At 43.9% G+C, this 21883-nt stretch overlaps 1 protein-coding gene across 1 annotated transcript in view; it reads left to right on the top strand.

Moving 5' to 3' along the window:
- The window catches only part of LOC109873138 (gamma-aminobutyric acid receptor subunit alpha-3-like), a 160485-nt gene that overhangs the window by 50172 nt on the left and 88430 nt on the right, over nucleotides 1-21883 (top strand). Inside the window, exons 3-4 of the mRNA XM_031808572.1 lie at nucleotides 18548-18669; nucleotides 21599-21669. Of these exons, the coding sequence (XP_031664432.1) occupies nucleotides 18548-18669; nucleotides 21599-21669 (193 nt within the window). The remainder of the gene's footprint in view (nucleotides 1-18547; nucleotides 18670-21598; nucleotides 21670-21883) is intronic.

Raw genomic sequence — 21883 nt, 5'->3', positions numbered from 1 at the left:
ACATTATCAACAGGGAATATTTAAAGGGATTCTCCGGTACTTTTTAGCCTGTAGTTCTGAAGGCAGCGCCCACGAGCCAAAAGTGGTCCCTGATATGTGCACCACGTCATTGCTTTCTCTCTCGCTCTGATGTGTGTAAATCTTGCTAGCTGTCACTCAAATGGCGAAGGGCTGAATCTCATTGGCTGGATCTCGAATTGCTAGGGGGCTGGCCCACATGGGGGGGTGGGGGGGGGGGGGGGGTGTAGGGAAAATGGTGCAGCACAGCTTCCAGACAGCAGTCGCTTTCAAACTAGGGATTTTGCGGCTAATTAAGGCAATACAGTAATTCTGCTCATAGAAGATGATATATGAACTACACATTGACAGATCCAGCACAAGCTGGAGGTTTAAAAATACTTACTATTCTCCTAAGTACTGGAGCATGTCTTTAATTAAGGCCAATGCTGTGAATCCGTAGGTAACCACCCTGTCCCACCCCCCCCTGGATCCCTTTTACCCAGAGCTGAAGATCCGAATCGCATTCTGGTGTGTTTCTTTACCTTTACTTTACACACACGTTTCTTTACCTTCACCCTCCAGTCACATTTCTCACTGCCAATCGTGAAAGATAATTATTCAGGTTTTACCAGTGAAACGTCCATGCAGCATCTGCATACCAACCATTTGATATCAGTTTCACAGAGAGATGCTTCAGAACTTCTTGAGTTAAACAGTGTTGTTTTGAAGTAACCTACAGTATTGTTTTGAATTATGTACAGTCAGAGCAGATGGTTTTAACAAACTGTAGCATACCTGTGTTTAGTTTCAATCAAAGGAGATATTTTGCCTACTTTTGGCCACAGTGCGAGCGGTCCAATTTTTCTCTGTCATTCTAAAATCTCATAAGAAATGAGCTGGTGTTTTGTCTTACAGTAATGTTATAAAACAGGCTACAACATAGATAGGCTGTTTGTAATAGGTGAATTACTCTATGTGAATGCAGCTGTACGAACAGCTGTCTTACCAAAATAATACAAACTAAATGCTGAAAGTAATAACCTAGTTATTCATGCATGCAAACAAAAATACTGCATAGCAGTTTGGCTTAGAATACTGACAACTGTGAACGAATGAATGTGAAAGAAGAATATAGCGGTACCAAGCAGGCCTAGTAAAGAAAATATCAGATCAATAAGGCATGACACAATCTACATTTAGGCTAGTTACATGAACAGTAAACACACACAGTAAACAAAAGGCAAATGGAGATCCAAATAACCAAAACATAGCCTACAGCCTACTACAGTGAGCTGCAGACATGCACAACTGTCTTGCCAAATAAACCGGCCAATGCAGGTCCGCTTCAAACATAGAAATGAATGCTGCTTGCTCATGAGTACAGAAACACGTTGTGATATGGCACAATTCACTTCTGTGAATCAAATTCGACCCACATAATCAATTAAGCAATGACAGCCTACCATAAACACGTTTCCAATATGTACAGTTCCATTTACAACCACGAAAAACAATAGGCTACCAAGAAAACCATAATAGAATGTAGCCTATCTATTTCTGTGATGAAACATAACCATATGTAGCTATACCAAGGGGTGTCATTTGGGTTTTGCATTGGAATTATATTGAATTCTGCTGATATCACACTATACCACAATAAACATAAAAGTTCAAATGCCGAGAACCTTGAGTGCTTTTGACCAAGAAGTGACAGGTTGGCCTGAAATCTCTGCAGTTCTCTATCAGCACCATGACAAACTAAACCAAGTAAAAAAACACCACAAACATTATAGACACATTACACCTTGATGATGTTAAGAAAAAAATGTAAGAAAATCCCAAAACACAAACAAAACAGAAATATATAAGTCCTCTCAGATACTGTATGCTTAAACACAATAAAGCATGCCAGTTGAAAACGTAGGCTGGATAAGGAAGTCATTTTGCCATTCCATACCCTAGGTTTTTTGTTGAAATGATGCCACTGGCTATGCCACCAATATTTTTAATAAAACCCAACCAGCTAGATTGTTTCTTACCTTTTCAGAAGAGTTTGCAGCCTCCTCGATTCTCTGTGGACCTTTCTGAGTAATCGATCATTCCATTCTCCCCGAAGTCATCTTGTAAGAATCCTCCTCCAATGCCACTTGGATTAGTTGAGCTTTCCTCGGGTGAAGCATACTTCTTCTGTGCTGACTGAACACAGTTTGTCAAAGTGGAAAATGAGTTCTCCCATATACAGTTGATGTCGGAAGTTTACATACACCTTAGCCAAATACATTTAAATTCAGTTTTTCACAATTCCTGAAATTTTATCTGAGTCAAAATTCCCTGTTTTAGGTCACCACTTTATTTTAAGAATATGAAATGTCAGAATAATAATAGAGAGAATTATTTATTTAGGTTTTTATTTCTTTCATCACATTCCCAGTGGGTCAGAAGTTAACATACACTCAATTTGTATTTTGTAGCATTGCCTTTAAATTGTTTAACTTGGGTCAAACGTTTCGGGTAGCTTTCCACAAGCTTCCCACAGTTAGTTGGGTGAATTTTGGCCCATTCCTCCTGACAGAGCTGGTGTAACTGAGTCAGGTTTGTAGACCTCCTTGCTCGCACACACTTTTTCAGTTCCGCCCACAAATTGTCACATGGGATGATGCTGGAGAGACGAAGCAGGTACGGGGAGTCAAACATTTAATAAAGAACGGACATGGAACGAGACAGGAACAGCGTCAGCAGACTAGTAATACAAACAAAAAAACAATTAATGCAGAAGCAGGCAACAGAGCTGGGAAACTGACAAATATAGGGGAGGTAATAACAGGTGATGAGTGAGTCCGGGTGAGTCCAATATCGCTGATGCACGTGACGAGGGAAGGCAAGTGTGCGTAATGGATGATAGGAGTGCGTGATGCAGGGCAGCCTGGCGTCCTCAAGTGTCGGGGGCGGGGAAGAGCGGAGCAGACCTGACACAAATTTTCAGTGGGATTGAGGTCAGGGCTTTGTTATGGCCACTCCAATACCTTGACTTTGTTGTCCTTAAGCCATTTTGCCACAAATTTCTAAGTATGCATGGGGTCATTGTCCATTTGTAAGACCGATTTGCGACCAAACTTTAACTGATGTCTTGAGATGTTGCTTCAATATATCCACATAATTTTCCTTTCTTATGAAGCCATCTATTTTGTGAAGTGCACCAGTCCCTCCTGCAGCAAAGCACCCCCACAACATGATGCTGCCACCCCCGTGAGATGGTGTTCTTCGGCTTACAAGCCTCCCCCTTTTTTCTCCAAACATAACGATGGTCATTATGGCCAAACAGTTCTATTTTTGTTTCATCAGACCAGAGGACATTCGTCCAAAATGTATGATCTTTGTCCCTATATGCAGTTGCAAACCGTAGTCTGGCTTTTTTTATGGCGGTTTTGGAGCAGTGGCTTCTTCCTTGCTGAGCGGCCTTTCAGGTTATGTCGACACAGGACTCGTTTTACTGTAGAAATAGATACTTTTGTACCTGTTTCCTCCAGCATCTTCTACACATTTCTTCTGAGGTCTAGGCCTTGAAATACATCCACAGGTACACCTCCAATTGACTCAAATGATGTCAATTATCCTATCAGAAGCTTCTAAAGCCAAATTCCGAAGCTGTTTAAAGGCACAGTCAACTTAGTGTATGTAAACTTCTGACCCACTGGAATTGTGATACAGTGAATTATAAGTGAAATAATCTGTCTGTAAACAATTGTTTGAAAAATTACTTGTGTCATGCACAAAGTAGATGTCCTAACTGACTTGCCAAAACTATAGTTTGTTAACAAGACATTTGTGGAAAAATTTGTTTTAATGATTCCAACCTAAGTGTATGTAAACTTCCGACCTCAATTGTAGCTATGGACGCCCCAAATGCCAGTCCATATTTCAGTGCAGTAAGCACGGTCGGCATAGCAGAGATAGACCCAGTGTCACGACTTCTACTGAAGACTATGCCTCTCCTTGTTCGGGCGGTGTTCAGCGGTCGACGTTGCCGGGCTTCTAGCCATCGCCAATCCATTTTTCATTTTCCATTTGTTTTGTCTCGTTTTTCCACACACCTGGTTCACATTTCCCTCATTATGTGTTGTGTATTTAACCCTCTGTTTCCCCCATGTCTTTGTGTGGTATTGTTTATCTGTTTCATGTATGCACACGTATGTCTGGTTGTGCTGGGTTTTGTCAACCCATATTGTATTTCGTGTTCGTTGTGCCATTTTCTTTTGGTTCGCCTAAATAAAAGGCTCCGTTTGCTACCCACTATCTGCTCTCCTGTGCCTGACTCCCTTGCAGGCATTTACGCATACCTGACACCCAGAGAATCGTTTCAAGTCGGGTCCATTTGTCCACATCGGAGCCAGAGCAAGCGATTTCAGTCGGCAAAAACTGGTCAGCTTCCACCAAATCTGATCCAGCAGTGGTTTGACATTTTCACATCTAGAAGGTCATGGCTCTCTTGTTCAAGTGCACCCAGGTTCTCCACCAATTGGCTGTTGCGTTCGCTAAATCGTTCTGACATTTCACCAATGACAGCATCCAACATGCTGAAAAAAAGTATTTTACATTAGTGTCTTCTCTGTCCTGCTGGCCTACTGTACTGTCTGTCCACTGCTTATTGCTGGAGATTTGTACATACATAATGTTGACGTTTGCTTGCAGCTGGTGGTGTGTCATTTGTTTGGAGGATAGAGAAGCCTGAGGATTCTGTGCACCATGTTGGCTGTAAACTTAAAGCCGGGGTCTATCAACGCCTTCAGCAGCCCTGTAGCCTCCAGTCTTACTTCTGCGATTTACGAACATGTGCATTCAATGTCAGAGAGGAACTTCACAATGCTGTCACAACTAACAATTTTTACAGCTAGCTAACTAAACTTTGTAGTGGTGGGGCGTGAGGCAGACTCAAGTGAAGCAGCTTCAATGGTAAACCTCGCCCTTAAAAATGAAGAAATTACAGGCGGAGGCGTATCACTTTATTCACTTAGCCTTGCACAGATAAGAAGCGTTTTTCCCGCTTTTGATGGAAACCCAAAGGAGTCATACCTATCCGCCCCAGTGACTTTCCATAGCCCCCCTACACACCATAGTGCATCCTGTCCATTATACTGACACTGATTCTTTTTGCGCCAACCTGTCTCCCAATCATTGTAACTTTTTTGCTATTTTATATAGGGACGTAAAAAACTAAAACTGATGGGGCAGAGGTTTCAACTGAGGGGGTTAATCCCCCTGTTACCTCCTCGTGGAAGCGGGCCCTGCTACAATACTATTATATGTGATCTTGCAGACATTGATTCAGCTTTGATCTAACTTTGTTAAACTAGCACCATTCGCCAGAGTAGCCTGTTCTCAGGACAGAGTACAAACTGTGTAAAGTAGAGAATCCAGCACATGCGCAGAAGCATCTGACCTTTAGTGGTCGCAAAGAGGGGTCCAGAAGAGTCGGATCCACAGCCACGCTGTTTAAAAAGGGGTTTATCAATCTCAAATTCTCTCATATCTCCCCAAGTTCATCGTACTGCTCACAGTTTATTGATCTCTTGGCTAATTACCTGAATTTCAGATAGGATAACTAACAGCGGCATTGTGTTGATTATATATTGAGTAATTGATCTGTCAGCTTCAAAGTTCCTAATTGGTGAACAATCAGATTAGAGCCGGAGTGGATCCTCCAGAGGGTGTGTCTGCACAGCTGCACTGTGGAACACAGAGAACTCAATCCTGCTCCAGAGCAACTGGGGATGGATGTCGGTCTCCTTACTGACCAGTGACGCGAGTTGACTCAATGGATGATTCACCACCTTGTGTGCTGCAGAGAATGGCTGTGCCAGAGTTTATCTATGCCATGTTACACTGCCATGAAGTTGAGCTTCGTTAGTCATTGATCCCAGCTTAATCCGACAACAAATGTTTTCTCCTATAGAGGCATTGTTTTGTTACATTATGTTTTCAGTCGCAACTGGCGAATATTCTCCAATTTCACAGTGGTTTAATACAAGCCAGTCCGCTTTCTTGATGCACTGTGAACTCTTATGTTGGAATTCACAGCTATTGGTATGATCCAGCATACCTCCAGATCCACACGGGCTTGCTGAAATCCTTCCATCTGAAAGCCAGTCAATGAGCCAGTCTGTTGGAGCATGCACTGCTTGAGAATTATCCTACAGCACCCTGTCTGTTGGTATGCCAACATGCCTCATTGGCTTGAACACAAGGGAATAGCCGAAAATAAGTGAAGCATCAAGATTGAGTGTCTGCAAAGCAGGGCGCTTTAGTAAAGCATGATAAAAGTTCTCCGGGACGCGAGTCAGTTAGACAATGTTCATTTAACAACAGGGGCTGCTCCATAAAAGCTGAAAAGTTTTACTGAAATAATAATGAAGTTGAAAGAGGAGAAACTAATATGAAGAAAGCCCCTAGGAGTTGCATTCTGCCTTCGTAAAACGTTAGTAATAATTATCCCAACAGAAGAAAAAACATGTTTTATGCATGCTTCTGTATATTTCATTAATTAATACTCTTCTCACTAGATGTTAATTTAGCCAAAGGCGCTAAACCAAGGACACAAAGCACTTTAATGTTTGAGGGACAAAAATAAACAGATCAGAGTCAGTTGTGAGCATACATTTTTTTACTTTCCAACCTCCTCGGGATGTTATTTCACCATGCTTGTCAGACTACAGTATGGTTGTAACATCTGTATGTTGTCTGGTTTGACAGGAGCTGGTCCTCTCTTCTTGTTTAGTTGACTCACAGAGCCTGACTAGGTTTGTCAGTTGAAGGCTTATCCAAGCTCTTGGACCCTAACAAGGGCTATGAAATTTCGCCAGCCGGTGATTGTCAAGCAAATAACTGTCGGTCTCACGGTAATTAACCGTTAATTAACATAAACACATTTAGTGTCTCCTGGCTTCCACACAGTCTACAAGCCACTGATGCTGACTTTTGGAACATCTCCATGTTAAAAAGTCTAATAAATCTATGTAGTATAGTATGAAGAATACAATTGAACAAAGCTGAATAAAATAGTGTATTTTCTCCAAACGAGTTGAGGGAGTGCGCACATGTGGCTATTCTATGTTGAGCGGTTAACAAAGAAATAGGTCCTCCTGTATGCTTAATTTAGAGTTATTTGTGCAACTTTAGTTGTTCTACAAACGTTTGGCCAAGGCTGCATGATGTGTAAGGCTGCATGATGTGCAAGGCTGCATGATGTGTAAGGCTGTGTGATGCGTAAGGCTGCGTGATGCGTAAGGCTGCGTGATGCGTAAGGCGGCGTGATGCGTAAGGCTGCGTGATGCGTAAGGCTGCGTGATGTGTAAGGCTGCATGATGCATAAGGCTGCATGATGTATAAGGCTGCGTGATGTGTAAGGCTGCGTGATGCGTAAGGCTGCGTGATACGTAAGGCTGCATGATGCGTAAGGCTGCGTGATGCGTAAGGCTGCGTGATGCGTAAGGCTGCGTGCTGCGTAAGGCTGCGTGCTGCGTAAGGCTGCGTGCTGCGTAAGGCTGCGTGATGCGTAAGGCTGCGTGATGCGTAAGGCTGCATGATGCGTAAGGCTGCATGATGTGTAAGGCTGCATGATGCGTAAGGCTGCATGATGCGTAAGGCTGCATGATGCGTAAGGCTGCATGATGCGTAAGGCTGCATGATGCGTAAGGTTGCATGATGTATAAGGCTGCATGATGTATAAGGCTGCATGATGTGACTCTGATCATGATAACCCGATTTTACCCTGGCACTTCTGGGGAGTGGGGAGCTACTAGAATGGGGTTGTGGTCAGAGGATCTTGTCTGTAATCAAATGGGTGATGTAAATGAGCGAGGTTACATGTTCCTCAGAGGCCCCAGAGTCCAGATCCAGTGTGTTTGACTGCTTGCCAGACCGTGGAGGGCTAGAGGAGCAGCAGCAGCTGCCGGGCAGAGATGGCTCTGGTTTGGCTCAACACTTAGGCATATCCAACAGATAAACCAAGGATTACTACATTGGGTTTGTGCTGAAGGACTCCTGGATCAGTACACTGTTTCTGAGTTGTATTTTGGCCAATGGTGTAGTTTCGGGTGCAATCTGCCAAGCACTAAACAACGTTTACTAGATCTGCTCAGTGTTGAGGACAGAGAACACCACCATTAAACATGCAGAAGACAATTGAAGAGCGTCTTCTAGGAAGTTACATTTACCTGCATTTGGCAGGCTGATCAGATTACATCTGACTCTGTTGTACACAACACTTGCCAAAGCACTCAAACTGCGGTTTATTCTAAAGAGTTATTGATTCATTCTCCAAGTCTATTTGGGATCAACACATTTTAACATTCCCCAGCTCATTCACTTAAACATGCTGTACAAAGAGCTAGATATATTGCATTAAAAGTGCCTTCAACCCCCATAGTATGTGCAGTTGAAGTCAGAAGTTTACATACACCTTAGCCAATTACATTTCAACTCAGTTTTTGACAATTCCTGACATGTAATCCAAGTTAAAATTCCCTGTTTTAGGTCAGTTAGGATCACCACTTTATTTTAAGAATGTGAAATGTCAGTAGCGAGAATGATTTCTTTCTTTCATCATATTCCCAGTGGGTCAGAAGTTTACATACACTCAATTAGTATTTGCATTGCCTTTTAAATTGTTTAACTTGGGTCAAACATTTCGGGTAGCCTTCAAACAAGCTTCCCACAATAAGTTGGGTGAAATTTGGCCCATTCCTCCTGACAGAGCTCGTGTAACTGAGTCAGGTTTGTAGGCCTCCTTGCTCGCACACGCTTTTTCAGTTCTGCCCACAAATTTTCTATAGGATTGATTGCCACTCCAATACTTTAACTTTGTTGTCCTTAGGCCATTTTGCCACAACTTTGGATGATGTTCTTCGGCTTGCAAGCCTCCCCTTTTTTCCTCGATGGTCATTATGGCCAAACAGTTCTATTTTTGTTTAATCAGACCAGAGGACATTTCTCCAAGTACAATCTTTGTCCCCATGTGCAGTTGCAAACCGTAGTCTGGCTTTTTTTATGGTGTTTTTTGAGCAGTGGCTTTTTCCTTGCTGAGCGGCCTTTCAGGTTATGTCGATATAGGATTTGTTTTACTGTGTATACAGATACTTTTGTAACTGTTTCCTCCAGCATCTTCACAGGGTCCTTTGTTGTTGTTCTGGGATTGATTTGAACTTTTCGCACCAAAGTATGTTTTTCTCTATGCGAAAGAGCGTGTCTCCATCCTGAGCGTTATGACGGCTGAGTGGTCCCATGGTGTTTATACTTGCTTACTATAGTTTGGACATTACTCCCAAGGATGAACCAGACTTGTGGAGGTCGACATTTTTTTTGTTGAGGTCTTGACTGATTTATTTTGATTTTCCCATGATGTCAAGCAAAGAGGCACTGAGTTTGAAGGTAGGCCTTGTTTTACAGTTTTTCTCAATTGCTAAAACACTAAAACCCATTGGCTGAACAAAGTTCTCAGTTGCCTGGACTCATTTAGCAAATTATGCAGTCTGTTGTCAATACCTTAAACAATTTCACATAGTAAAACACAATTTGCAGATCTCACTTAGACTTTTCAGCAAAACTCTAAACACATTCTCATTCTCAAAACACATTCTGCAGTCTAATGCACATGTCATCCATACTGGTAAACATAAGTGGCAACAATCAAATACAAATAGAGAACACATGTCATTGATTGAACACAACCACTCAACATGGATTTAACCTGTTTCAAATGATGCGACACAACCAATATAAGCCAGTTCAGAGAGCAAACAGGTTGTTGGAGGTGGAAAGGAGAAAGTCTGAGAATGGAGACTGTAGTACAGTGCATTGTAGGCTGTATACTGTACAATGGACAAATTGTATGGCCCTGAGCATTGTGATTTCCATTTACAGTTTTTCTCAGTCGCTTTGGTGCATTTTTCACATCATCCCTAACATGTGCAAAATAATAAGTGCATTTCTCAGAACAATTTGTACAAACTGCAATATACAATAGATATGTTTCTAAAGCTAGTCAGTCACTAAAAATCCTTAGTACATCTCTCAAAAGTAAATATTCATGCCAATGATCATGTCAGTGTCAACAGAATGATAAGTCATTGAGTCATTGTTCACGAACAAGGTCGTCAAAATGTTTAGGCACGTTGTAAATGTAACTGTGTACTTTGACACTATTACCTGATGTAAACTTAGGCTACAGTTTGGATGACAGGTACTGTATTGAAAATGCACAAGGCTGCACTTCTATGTCATATATCAATTTCAACAGTACTATTTACATATTACTGTATGTGGGTTATTGATTGAAAGAGACTGGACAACCCAAGGGGCACAAAGGAAAAAAAAGTCAATTAGAAAGAAACACAGGAAACCACTCCTAAGGCCCACATATTCTCATCCACATCACACCAGATATTTTCCCTTCCAATGCAACGTGGAAAGAATCTTTTGGAATGCCTTATCCATCCTCTGCAGGCGTCTACTGTGATGTCCTCACATGCTGCATCCATTGCAGCCAGCAGGGTCATCTGTGTGTGTGGCTGACGATCGTACACCTTCCACCTCCATGCTGAAAATAACTCCTCAATTGGGTTAAGGAATGGTGAATAAGGTGGGAGGAATTCTATGAGCATCCTCGGGTGGGTCACAAACCATTGCCTTATGATGTTTGATCGATGGAAACTCACATTATCACAAATGACCACATACTTTGGCAAATCCTCTCTAAACAGACCCCTCTCATCATCAGGGATGAGAGCCCTGTAGAGAGTCTCTAAAAAGTTGAGTAGATGCTGGGTGTTGTATGGCCCTATAAGGGGGATATAGGTTAGGACACCATGCTCCGAAATAGCAGCACACATGGTGATATTTCCTCCCCGTTGGCCTGGCAAATCCACAGTAGCTCTGTGACCGATGATATTCCGACCCTGCCTTCTGCATTTGGTCAGGTTGAAGCCAGCCTCATCCACGTATACAAAGTTGTGAGAGGGTTCACTTGATTCCAACTCCATTATACGCTATATCCCAGAACACACAGTTGAATTTGTTTTGGTAAGGAAGAGTGCCATAAAATGTACATATATTGCATGTTCCTTCCACAGCAATGGAAATGTGTGCAGTTTATGCATACTGTACTATGTATCACTATAAAATGTTGCTGTAAAGTAGTTACATAGATATATGTTTTACCTGTACATACTGGTACCATAGCTCCTTAACTCTGTCCTTATTCCTTTGGAATGGTACACGGTACAGCTGTTTCATACTCATCTGGTTTCTATGCAGCACTCTGTCGATGGTTGAGATGCTAACCGTATGGATGTTTTCAAAGACATCGTTGTCTTCTATAATGGTCCTTTGTATTTCCCTGAGTCTCATGGCATTGTTTGCTCGGACCATGGTGCAAGTAGCCTCCTCCTGTTGAGGTGTGAAAAGGCATCCTCTGCCACCGGTTTGAGGTAATCTTGCAGTCCTATGTGGGGAAAAATGCAGTGATGCATCGCACACTTTCACATAGACAAAAACTATGCGAACACACATTTGACTGTAAAACATACAGGTGGGTGCATGTAAGGTCATTATGTATCTGTATAGAATATATTTCTGTATGTTGTGAAATACAAGTGGACTACTGTTATATGAAGCATGTAGGAAGTATACAGTATAGTGCTTATATACAGTAACAGTGCACTGTACATTGGTGGACATACCTGTTCTCTCTTCGAAACGTTTGAACTATTGAGGACACTGTTGATCTCCCAATATTCGGCTGGACCCTTCGACCCGCCTCAGCCATTGTAAGGCCATGATTGACAACATGGTCTACAACAGTGGCCCTTATGTCATCAGATATGCGCCTATGTCCTCTTCTGCCTCTTCCTCTGTTTTGCCTTCCACCACGCATCCTTGCTCCTCTTCTTCCTCCTCTTGGCTGTTGACCCTGTTCATTTCCTGGTCCATCCATTATTGGAAAATTGCAACTCTGTGTTGTGGTCTGTCTATATATGCTTGCCAATTGATTCTTCATGAGATGCACCTTCGAGCAATTTAGACAACTGGTTGATTGTTGGTTGAACTAACACTTTACATTCCTTCATGAGTGAGGGTCAATTTCACCTGCACGATTCATCAATTCACGTTTTTGTACAAAAGGTCCAATAGAAAGGTGTAAAACTATGTTTGACAGTTTATGACAAATAGTTTAACAATTTTGCATGTAATGGCTTATGCAAGGAACGAATGCCTAGATGTTTTGAGGGGTAAGACTATTCAACAGAGAACCTTCTACTATATTTTGATCAACATTACATGAGCAATTGATAATGTGGAAAAAAAGCTGACACTTGTACATTATCAATTGCAATTTGTTCAAAGGAATAAGACGTTGCTTTAATGATGTGCACAAGTGACTAGATGATTTGGAATTTGTACAAGTAGTATCAAGAATTTCACTTTTGATCTAAGAAATGCACCAAAGCGACTGAGAAAAACTGTATTAACAGTACTGACTACTCAATAGATTTTGACTGGTTGCAGGTTCATATCAACAAAGAACAAGAATTACAGTATCACATAGACAAAGGACAAGTTTGTGAGATGCAGGGTACAGTACTGTAAAAATAGGGGTACAAGGAGGAGGAAGAACAAAAAACAAAAGAGCAAAGCAAAGTAGTAATTTCTGATCAATTTTGAGCTACTATGATAGGACAAATATGAATATTCATTCATTCATTTGGCATTCAGGCCAAAGAGTCCAATCTTGGTTTTATCAAATCAGAGAATCTTGTTTCTCATGGTCTGAGAGTCCTTTAGGTGCATGTTGGAAAACTCCAAGCGGACTGTCATGTGCCTTTTACTGAGGAGTGGCTTCCGTCTGGCCACTCTAACATAAAGGCCTGATTTTGTGGAGTGCTGCAGAGACGGTTGTCCTTCTGCAAGGTTGTTCTTCTTCTCCCATCTCCACAGAGGAACTCTGGGGAGCTCTGTCAGAGTGACCATCGGGTTCTTGGTCACCTCCCTGACCAAGGCCCTTCTCCCTCGATTGCTCAGTTTGGCCGGGTGGCCAGATCTACGAAGAGTCTTGGTGGTTCCAAACTTCTTCCTTTTTAAGAATGATGGAGGCCACTGTGTTTTTTGGGGACCTTCAATGCCGCAGACATTTTTCGATACCCTTTCCCAGATCTGTGTCTCAACCCAGTCCTGTCTCGGAGCTCTACGGATAATTCCTTCAACCTCATGGCTTGGTTTTTGCTCTGACATGCACTGTCAACTGTGGGACATTATATAGATGGGTGTGTGCCTTTCCAAATCATGTCCAATCAATTGAACTTACACCAAGTAGACTCCAATCAAGTTGTAGAAACATCTCAAGCATGATCAATGGAAGCAAGACCCACCTGAGCTCAATTCCGAGTCTCATAGCAAAGGGTCTGAATACCTTCTTTTTTTAAACATTTGCAAACATTTCTAAAAACCTGTTTCTGCTTTGTCATTATGCGACATTGTGTGTAGAGTGAAATATGTAATACATTTTAGAATAAGGCTCTAACGTACCAACATGTGGAAAAAAAGTCCGTGTTTCTGAATAGTTTGCACTGTATGTTGCCGTCTTATCAGTGAGACTCGGTTGTATGTTCCTGTCACTGACTCACAACATCCCACTGACGACAACTTTTGTCCGTTTGGTCATGGCAAGATAAACACATTTGTTTGTTTTTATATAGCTGCTTGTTTACAAGGATGTTTGAGAGTGACGCTTGTTCCAGTTTCCTGGATAGCCTTCTAGAAGTCAGCGGAACAGATTTGAAATGGGGGACGATAGGGGCTGCTGTTTCTATGGCAGCATTTAACCTCTGAAGGAAAGGGAAAAGCAGACACATGGTGTTGTTTAGTGGCTGCTCCCTAGTGCTGTAGATGTGATAGCAGAATCTCTACAAATTTTCTCATCTTTTAATTCTCGCCCTCTCCCTCACGCCTTTAAAAAAAAAATAGGACTGTAAACTCACTCACTGTAAACTCTGAGTACTTTTTAAGATTCAGTGTTTGACCATTGCATTTACCTACCAGTAGGCCAGAGATTCTACATGGGCAGAGTGTCGTGAGTACTCCTAATAAAAGTCTGAGCTAAGTTTACTGAGTCTTCTTCAAAAGCGCACGCCCAACACGCATCTGTCCCTCATTAGCTTCAATTAGATGAAAGAAGAATGAACAGAAATGTTGGTCATTATTGAGCTGCGACGTGGCATCTGCCCCTGAGTCAATCAATGCTGCATTAGCAACCATTGTTCAACCTGTTCCCTTTCTCTCCTGGAGGCCTTATCTCCTCTGAGCACAGACAATTGGAAGACACTAAAAAGACAAGGCCAACAAAGGAAAATCAGGCATATTGTGAAGCCATTGAATGATAGCAGGTATGTCTTTGTCGGATACAATGTGTTGTGTGATATGCTGCATATAAGTATCAATAGGTTGGTGATGGGCTGGGGCTGAGGAGATGTGTGAGTGGGTTGGCTAGGGAGGGTTTTACCCTTGGTGCTGATGGGTGGCAGTAGGGGGTTGGTTGATTCTGGAATAGAAATGTTGTTAATTAAGAGTTTATTGATGAGGGCATGTACCCCCTCCATGTCATTCATACCCCCCTGTTGGAGGTAGATGGCGGTTGTCTTTCCTTTAATTTCCCCTTGCCATAGTAAGTAAATGAAGCAGGGCCCCTGTAGCTACAGCACGCTGGGGAGAATCATCAGCTTTCAAAATGTCATTTGTAGGCAGCTCCGACCGGGGCCCACTAATCCTCTCCATTGGATTCTGGCAGCCTCCGGTACCCAGTAGCAAAACAATGAGGGCGTGGGCCCAGCCACTCCAGCAGTGGACAGATTTCGGGGTCCTTATCAGTCAATCAGTAACAAGCCTCCCTATAAGCCCCCACGGCACACTCCAGAGAGCGGGAGGGAGCGAGAGGAGAGGGAGCGAAGGAGGAAGGAGAGTTGTGCGTGGGGGGGATTGGGGGAAGCTTTCTGAGGATGCAGGCCCTCTTAAAGCTCAAGGAATTTAATTAGATGTCGGTGGAGTTATACACAGTGCGGCTCTTTTTCCTTCCCTCTCTTTCCCTCTCTCTCCTTCTCTCCTTCTTAACTTCTCTCTCTCTCTCTCTCTCTCTCTCTCTCTCTCTCTCTCTCTCTCTCTCTCGCTCTTTCTCTCTCTCTCTCTCTCTCTCTCTCTCTCTCTCTCTCTCTCTCTCTCTCTCTTTCTTCCTCTCTCTCGCTCTCCTCCTCTCCCTCTCTCCTCCTCTCATTTTCCCTAATCTCTCTCTCCTCTCCTCCCCTCCCCACCTTCTCTCTCTTTCTCTCTCCCTCTCTCGTTCTCTCTTTTTCCCCATCTCTCTCGCTCTCCTCTCCTTTTCTCTCTTGCTCGCTCTCTTTCTCTCTCGCCCTTTCACCTTCTCCCCCTCTCTCTCCCTCTCTCCTTCTCCCCTCTCTTTCTCCCCTCATCTCATTTTCCACTTCTCCCCCTCTCTCTCCCTCTTCTTCTCCCCTCTCTCTCCCTCTTCTTCTCCCCTCTCTCTCCCTCTTCTTCTCCCCTATCTCCTTTTCCCCCTCTCTCCTTATCTCCTCTCCTTTTCCCCCTCTCTCTCTCTCTCTCTCTCTCTCTCTCTCTCCCTCTCTCTCTCCCTCTCTCTCTCCCGCTCTCTCCTCTATGTTGCTCTGCTGTGTTTATCACTCAGACCTGATTCATTTTCAGCAGAGGCCCCTTTGGCTTTGACTGGCGTCTGAGATTGGATGTGAAAAACAAATAGTAGTTCATACGTCAAGGTGCCACACGCATGCACACACACATAGACACACGTACAAAAGTGATGTTCTGTCTGTCCTTCCTTTTATGACATTGCCTTAACTGTGCTGTTAGTACTGGTATACTGACAAGGAGATTTCAGATGGACACCTAATGTACGTATCCCTTGAAACATCACCATTTCTAGTCTGTCTGCCAGTTGAGGGCTTGTGTTTGTTTATCCTTATAGTGTACTACGTGAAGGGTAGACGTACCTGTATAATGTATTTGAACGCACAGCTGCACATGTAAGGCTGTATGTATTTGTGTTCCTGTGAGAGTGTTTATGGGTGGTGCATGCCTGCGTATAAATGACTTTTGCCGCTAGCTATTAGTGGCCCTTAGACATTCTTGTTGATAGGGGTAATCTGGAGACAGGTCAGAGGTCAGTCCCTCAGGGGCTCTGAGTTTGATTGAAAATGGCACTCATTAGCTCATCTACGGTGCCCTCTCCGTCTCACCAGCACATTGTTCACTGGGGAACGGTGGCCAGGCCCACAAAGAGATAATTGCTCTGGCATATTTAAAGTAATTAAGGAAGCGGAGGTTGACTGCATATTCAGGACCTCGTTTGTCACTTCGGGGATATTATGCAGAATGAAGGAGGAAAAAACCCTGAGGCAGAGTTTGCAGCAGCTCTGTGACTGTGAGTTGTCTGACGGCAGCAGCTCTGTGACTGTGAGTTGTCTGTCGGCAGCAGCTCTGTGACTGTGAGTTGTCTGTCGGCAGCAGCTCTGTGACTGTGAGTTGTCGGTCGGCAGCAGCTCTGTGACTGTGAGTTGTCTGTCGGCAGCAGCTCTGTGACTGTGAGTTGTCTGTCGGCAGCAGCTCTGTGACTGTGAGTTGTCGGTCGGCAGCAGCTCTGTGACTGTGAGTTGTCGGTCGGCAGCAGCTATGTGACTGTGAGTTGTCTGTCGGCAGCAGCTCTGTGACTGAGTTGTCGGTCGGCAGCAGCTCTGTGACTGAGTTGTCGGTCGGCAGCAGCTCTGTGACTGAGTTGTCGGTCGGCAGCAGCTCTGAGACTGTGAGTTGTCTGTCGGCAGTAGCTCTGTGACTGAGTTGTCGGTCGGCAGCAGCTCTGTGACTGAGTTGTCGGTCGGCAGCAGCTCTGTGACTGAGTTGTCGGTCGGCAGCAGCTCTGAGACTGTGAGTTGTCTGTCGGCAGTAGCTCTGTGACTGAGTTGTCTGTCGGCAGTAGCTCTGTGACTGAGTTGTCGGTCGGCAGCAGCTCTGTGACTGAGTTGTCGGTCGGCAGCAGCTCTGAGACTGTGAGTTGTCTGTCGGCAGTAGCTCTGTGACTGAGTTGTCGGTCGGCAGTAGCTCTGTGACTGAGTTGTCGGTCGGCAGCAGCTCTGTGACTGAGTTGTCGGTCGGCAGCAGCTCTGAGACTGTGAGTTGTCTGTCGGCAGTAGCTCTGTGACTGAGTTGTCGGTCGGCAGCAGCTCTGTGACTGAGTTGTCGGTCGGCAGCAGCTCTGAGACTGTGAGTTGTCTGTCGGCAGTAGCTCTGGGACTGATTTGTCTGTCGGCAGTAGCTCTGTGACTGAGTTGTCGGTCGGCAGCAGCTCTGTGACTGAGTTGTCGGTCGGCAGTAGCTCTGTGACTGAGTTGTCGGTCGGCAGCAGCTCTGTGACTGAGTTGTCGGTCGGCAGCAGCTCTGAGACTGTGAGTTGTCTGTCGGCAGTAGCTCTGTGACTGAGTTGTCTGTCGGCAGTAGCTCTGTGACTGAGTTGTCGGTCGGCAGCAGCTCTGTGACTGAGTTGTCGGTCGGCAGCAGCTCTGAGACTGTGAGTTGTCTGTCGGCAGTAGCTCTGTGACTGAGTTGTCTGTCGGCAGTAGCTCTGTGACTGAGTTGTCGGTCGGCAGCAGCTCTGTGACTGAGTTGTCGGTCGGTGTCACGCTGGCATGAAGGGACGGGAGATGGACGCAGGAATGCGTAATAGTTTATTAAGCCCATATTACGGCGTGCCGTGTAAAGGCACGGGGACGAAGACCAAACAAACACGTAACAAAAACACAGGATTGAATCCCACACAAAAGAGTGAGGATAACCTTGAATAAATAACAGTGTTTTGGGCATGAAAGCCCAAAACACACAGCACAAGCACTCACACAACCAACGGACATTGTAACAATAATCGACAAGACCATGGAAATCAAAGGCCACATATATACAAATACTAATCAGTGGGAATAGGGGACAGGTGTGCGTGATGAAAGTTCCGGAGGGATCCGTGACAGTCGGCAGCAGCTCTGTGACCGGCAGCAGTTCTGTGACTAATCCTTTTGGACTTCAATCAGTCTTTCCATGTCTGAGAGTGATGTGCTGCCACACGACGCCCAAAATTAAATCCCAACATGTTTGGGTCTCAATCAATGCGGTAGCCAGGACTCTGAAGGTTGAATTAGAAAAAGGTTCAGTTAACCCTACAACTCTCTCAGTGGTTGGAAACAACAGTGGTTACTCCAATGGTTTGGCCAGATTTCGTTGTAAACATGAAATTGATAATGAGCACAAAGTGAAGCTGCGGACAGCTTTTTCTATTTAGTGCATTTCCCATGGCTGATCTGAGGAGCCGGAGGAACCAATACTACAGGAAAGACTCAAAGATGTCTGCTGTATTCAATCTAACACTTTCTCTCTCTCGCCTCTCTCTCTCTCTCTCTCTCGCTCGCTCTGCCTCTCTCTCACTCTGCAGGGCAGTGGTTGGGCACAGAGAGCCGTTGCCTGACGACAGTAGAGACAACATCACCATTTTCACCCGGATCCTGGACAGACTGCTGGATGGCTACGACAACCGCCTGCGCCCCGGGCTGGGAGGTAGGCTGGTTTGTTGAGCGAAGACACTGCTCACCCCTCCCTACCTCTAACAGCCAGACACACTGCTTATGGTGCTTTCTGGACTCTGCCGCACACAATGTGTAGGATTCTCTCTAAGCTGCTGAGTCTGCCATCCACCACTTTAATAGAACTGTGTTTGAAACCTTCACTATATAGCCATGCTTTGCTTCAACGAGCTCATCAGCTAGCTAGCATATTAGCTTTTTTGTAATGTCGAACTGTCTGCTTCTACCACCTTAAACTATTAAAGTAAGCTAGTTTTAACTTGAAGAATCAATCAGCTATTTATAAAGACCTTAATTATCTGAATCAGCTCTGTTAGTGATGGTCTGGGACAAAAGCTTTAACACATGATATGGCGCACCACAACCTGGAGTGAAATACAATTATCTACCTAGTTAAAAATAAGCCGCTGGCCACTGCCTCTACTGAAACAGAGAGCACCTGCTCTCCTCTCTCCTTCCTCCCTGCCTCCCCGCGGTGCCAGCCCACGCCCAGCGAGCCAGGCAGCTAGCTGTGGCGTATAGTGATGGATTTGGGGCTGTGACCCCATGATGAATTGGTTCCCTTGTCAGAGTGACCTCCATTGATCCTACAGAGTCTGACAATGGTTTTCATTACCAGCTCAGTTTCCCTGATCACAGTGAGAGTACATCTCTTCAGATGTTGAACAGATTGCTTTTTGGAACAGTGAAATGACTAATCCTCATCACAAGGAGATGCTTATCGCTAGCAGAATGCTACAAAGACCCTATTCAAAACAGAAGCTTCTTGACACTTGGTATGCAAGCCCAGTCTTCAGATCCCAGAGGTCCAGCAGAGCTCTGATTTCCTGCCCACTGGGCACGGCACGGCCTTGGCGGAGGAAGGCTAATGCTAGATAATCATCAGGGCAGCATTAAGACCGTATGCTAATGATTTTAAGTTCATTGTGTATATTTTTTTAATTGAACTTATTATAAGTCATTTTTTGGATTCTTGGTCAGAGGTCGGTGAGAGTGTGAATATGAAATCCATGTGACGTTTTAAGCTGACAGTGTCGAGCACCCCCACACTGTTCCACCCCCACTAGGATGTCTGATAAGTGTCACCACATCAGCTATGCCACCTGTGCACTTTCCATGAGTCTCCGACCTTCCAGACAGAGAGATCTCAGGTGCCCTCCAAATGTATTGGACGTGTTCTGTATTCCAAAGACCTCGGCATGTGCATTTTGATTAATGGCTGATGTCATGTTGCCAGGGGAACTCTAAATTCCATAAAGGCAGGTTCTGGAAGCATTCCATTGGTTCCAGTTTGTCTCGGAGCAACGACTGGCAGACAGCCACTCACAGCCTTACATCAAAAGCCCCTCATTTGCACAGAGACATTCATTTACATCCTTCAATTGATGAAATCAAAGTTAAGGTCGTGAGGCTCTATTGGGAAACCTTTATAACTTCAAGGTGATTCCCCGCACTCCCGTCATCGTATTTAGGATGACTCATGTGCAGCACATTGTCATCTCTCTGTTACATCTCTTGTCTTTTCTTTAACTCTCTTCTGAAACTACACATTTCACCCAGTTACACCGGAAGTGTTGTTTACCCCAGACAGGAAGCACTTCCAGTTGAAGGATAATGCACAGTAGAAAACCGTAGGACAATGCACAGTGAATAGCATCATCTGACACCAATACAAACAAGTCCCACTAAACAGGCCTAGATATGATTTGAATGTGGTCCTGCCAACCCTCATTATTCCTGTGATTTCTCATCTCTCATTTCTCGTTTCTAATCTCCGTTTGTGACTTTGATGATGATGCAAACACTCTCCCTGAAAACAACCCCGATTTAAAGTCTGGCTATCTCCATACAGTAGGTTCAGTCTTGTTTATTTGGCGTAGAGTGTTGAGACATGAAATAGTCATGCCTCTGCCTCTACCATTGGATTTGTAGTTTGGAAAGTGAGCTGACTTTTCTGAACTGACATTAACAACTAACCTGGAGCAGCAATAAGATCTGGTGGTCAGGGAAAGGACTGGTCAAATCAGATCAAGATTGTTTTTATACGGCACATTACAGACATGGAATGCAAAGCAATGTGCTTCACAGGAAAATACGGATAAAAAAGAATAATAGCGGGAATATTTACGACACAACAAACATAAGCTAAAAAAACTAAAGAATGCCAAAAACTGAACGACTAAAAAGCACCCTGAGGAAAAGCAAAGCTAAAAAGATGTATTTAAGATCTCTCTTTTCTTGATTTAGCTGGAGGAAGTTGTGAGCCATTCAAGTATTTAAAATCACTAATAAAGACTAATAATTTACCCGTTGAGCTAAAATCCTCTGATGACACAGAAATGTAAAGTTGTGTATCGTCAGCGTAGCAGTGAAAATCATTGCTGTGCTTTCTGGTAACACTGCCAAAGGGTAACATCTATAAACTGAACAGTACCGGACCCAAAATAGAACATTCTGGAACGCCACATGTGATATGTATTTTCTCTGAGTTATGTTCACCAAGGGTGATAAAAAACTCTCAACTGGTTTAATAGGTCCTAAACCAATTTAGAACTGGACCGGAGAGTCCAACCCACCCCTCCAGTCTGTCCAGAAGGACATCATGGTCAACAGTGTTGAATGCAGCACTTAAATTCAAGAGTACAAGGACAGAGAGCTGTTTGGCATCTGTGTTGGCTCTAAGATCATTTACCACTTTAACTAAGGCTGTCTCTGTGCTGTGGTGAGCACGAAAACCAGATTGGAATTTTTCTCAAATATAGTTGCCACTTAAAAACAGCTGTTTGAAAATCAAATTCTCCAGAATTTTGCTTCAGAATGGTAAACATCTGAGATGGAGCACTCCTTTGTAATTTCATAAAGGTACTTAAACTCTGCCTCTTTGTATTCTCTTCGTGTCCAAGCAGAGAGTGTGACGGAGGTGAGGACAAATATCTACGTGACCAGCTTTGGACCGGTGTCAGACACAGACATGGTAAGTATTTTATTATTGCAGAATGTGAGAATGTGACCCCTAAAGGACCAGCGTGACCTATCAAATAATTCATCCCAAATAATGTAATATGCATCCATTTTTTTTGTTATTTATATTATATTTGAGACAAAACTGTTGTAATTATGTCATACTTACAGAAGGAGTGTTAAAGGTAATGTCGCATTGGACTACCCTTACCTGCCAAATGAATACT

The sequence above is a fragment of the Oncorhynchus kisutch genome, linkage group LG28, assembly GCF_002021735.2.
Source record: "Oncorhynchus kisutch isolate 150728-3 linkage group LG28, Okis_V2, whole genome shotgun sequence".
Lineage (NCBI taxonomy): Eukaryota > Metazoa > Chordata > Actinopteri > Salmoniformes > Salmonidae > Oncorhynchus > Oncorhynchus kisutch.
This window is presented reverse-complemented; position numbering and strand designations above follow the sequence as displayed.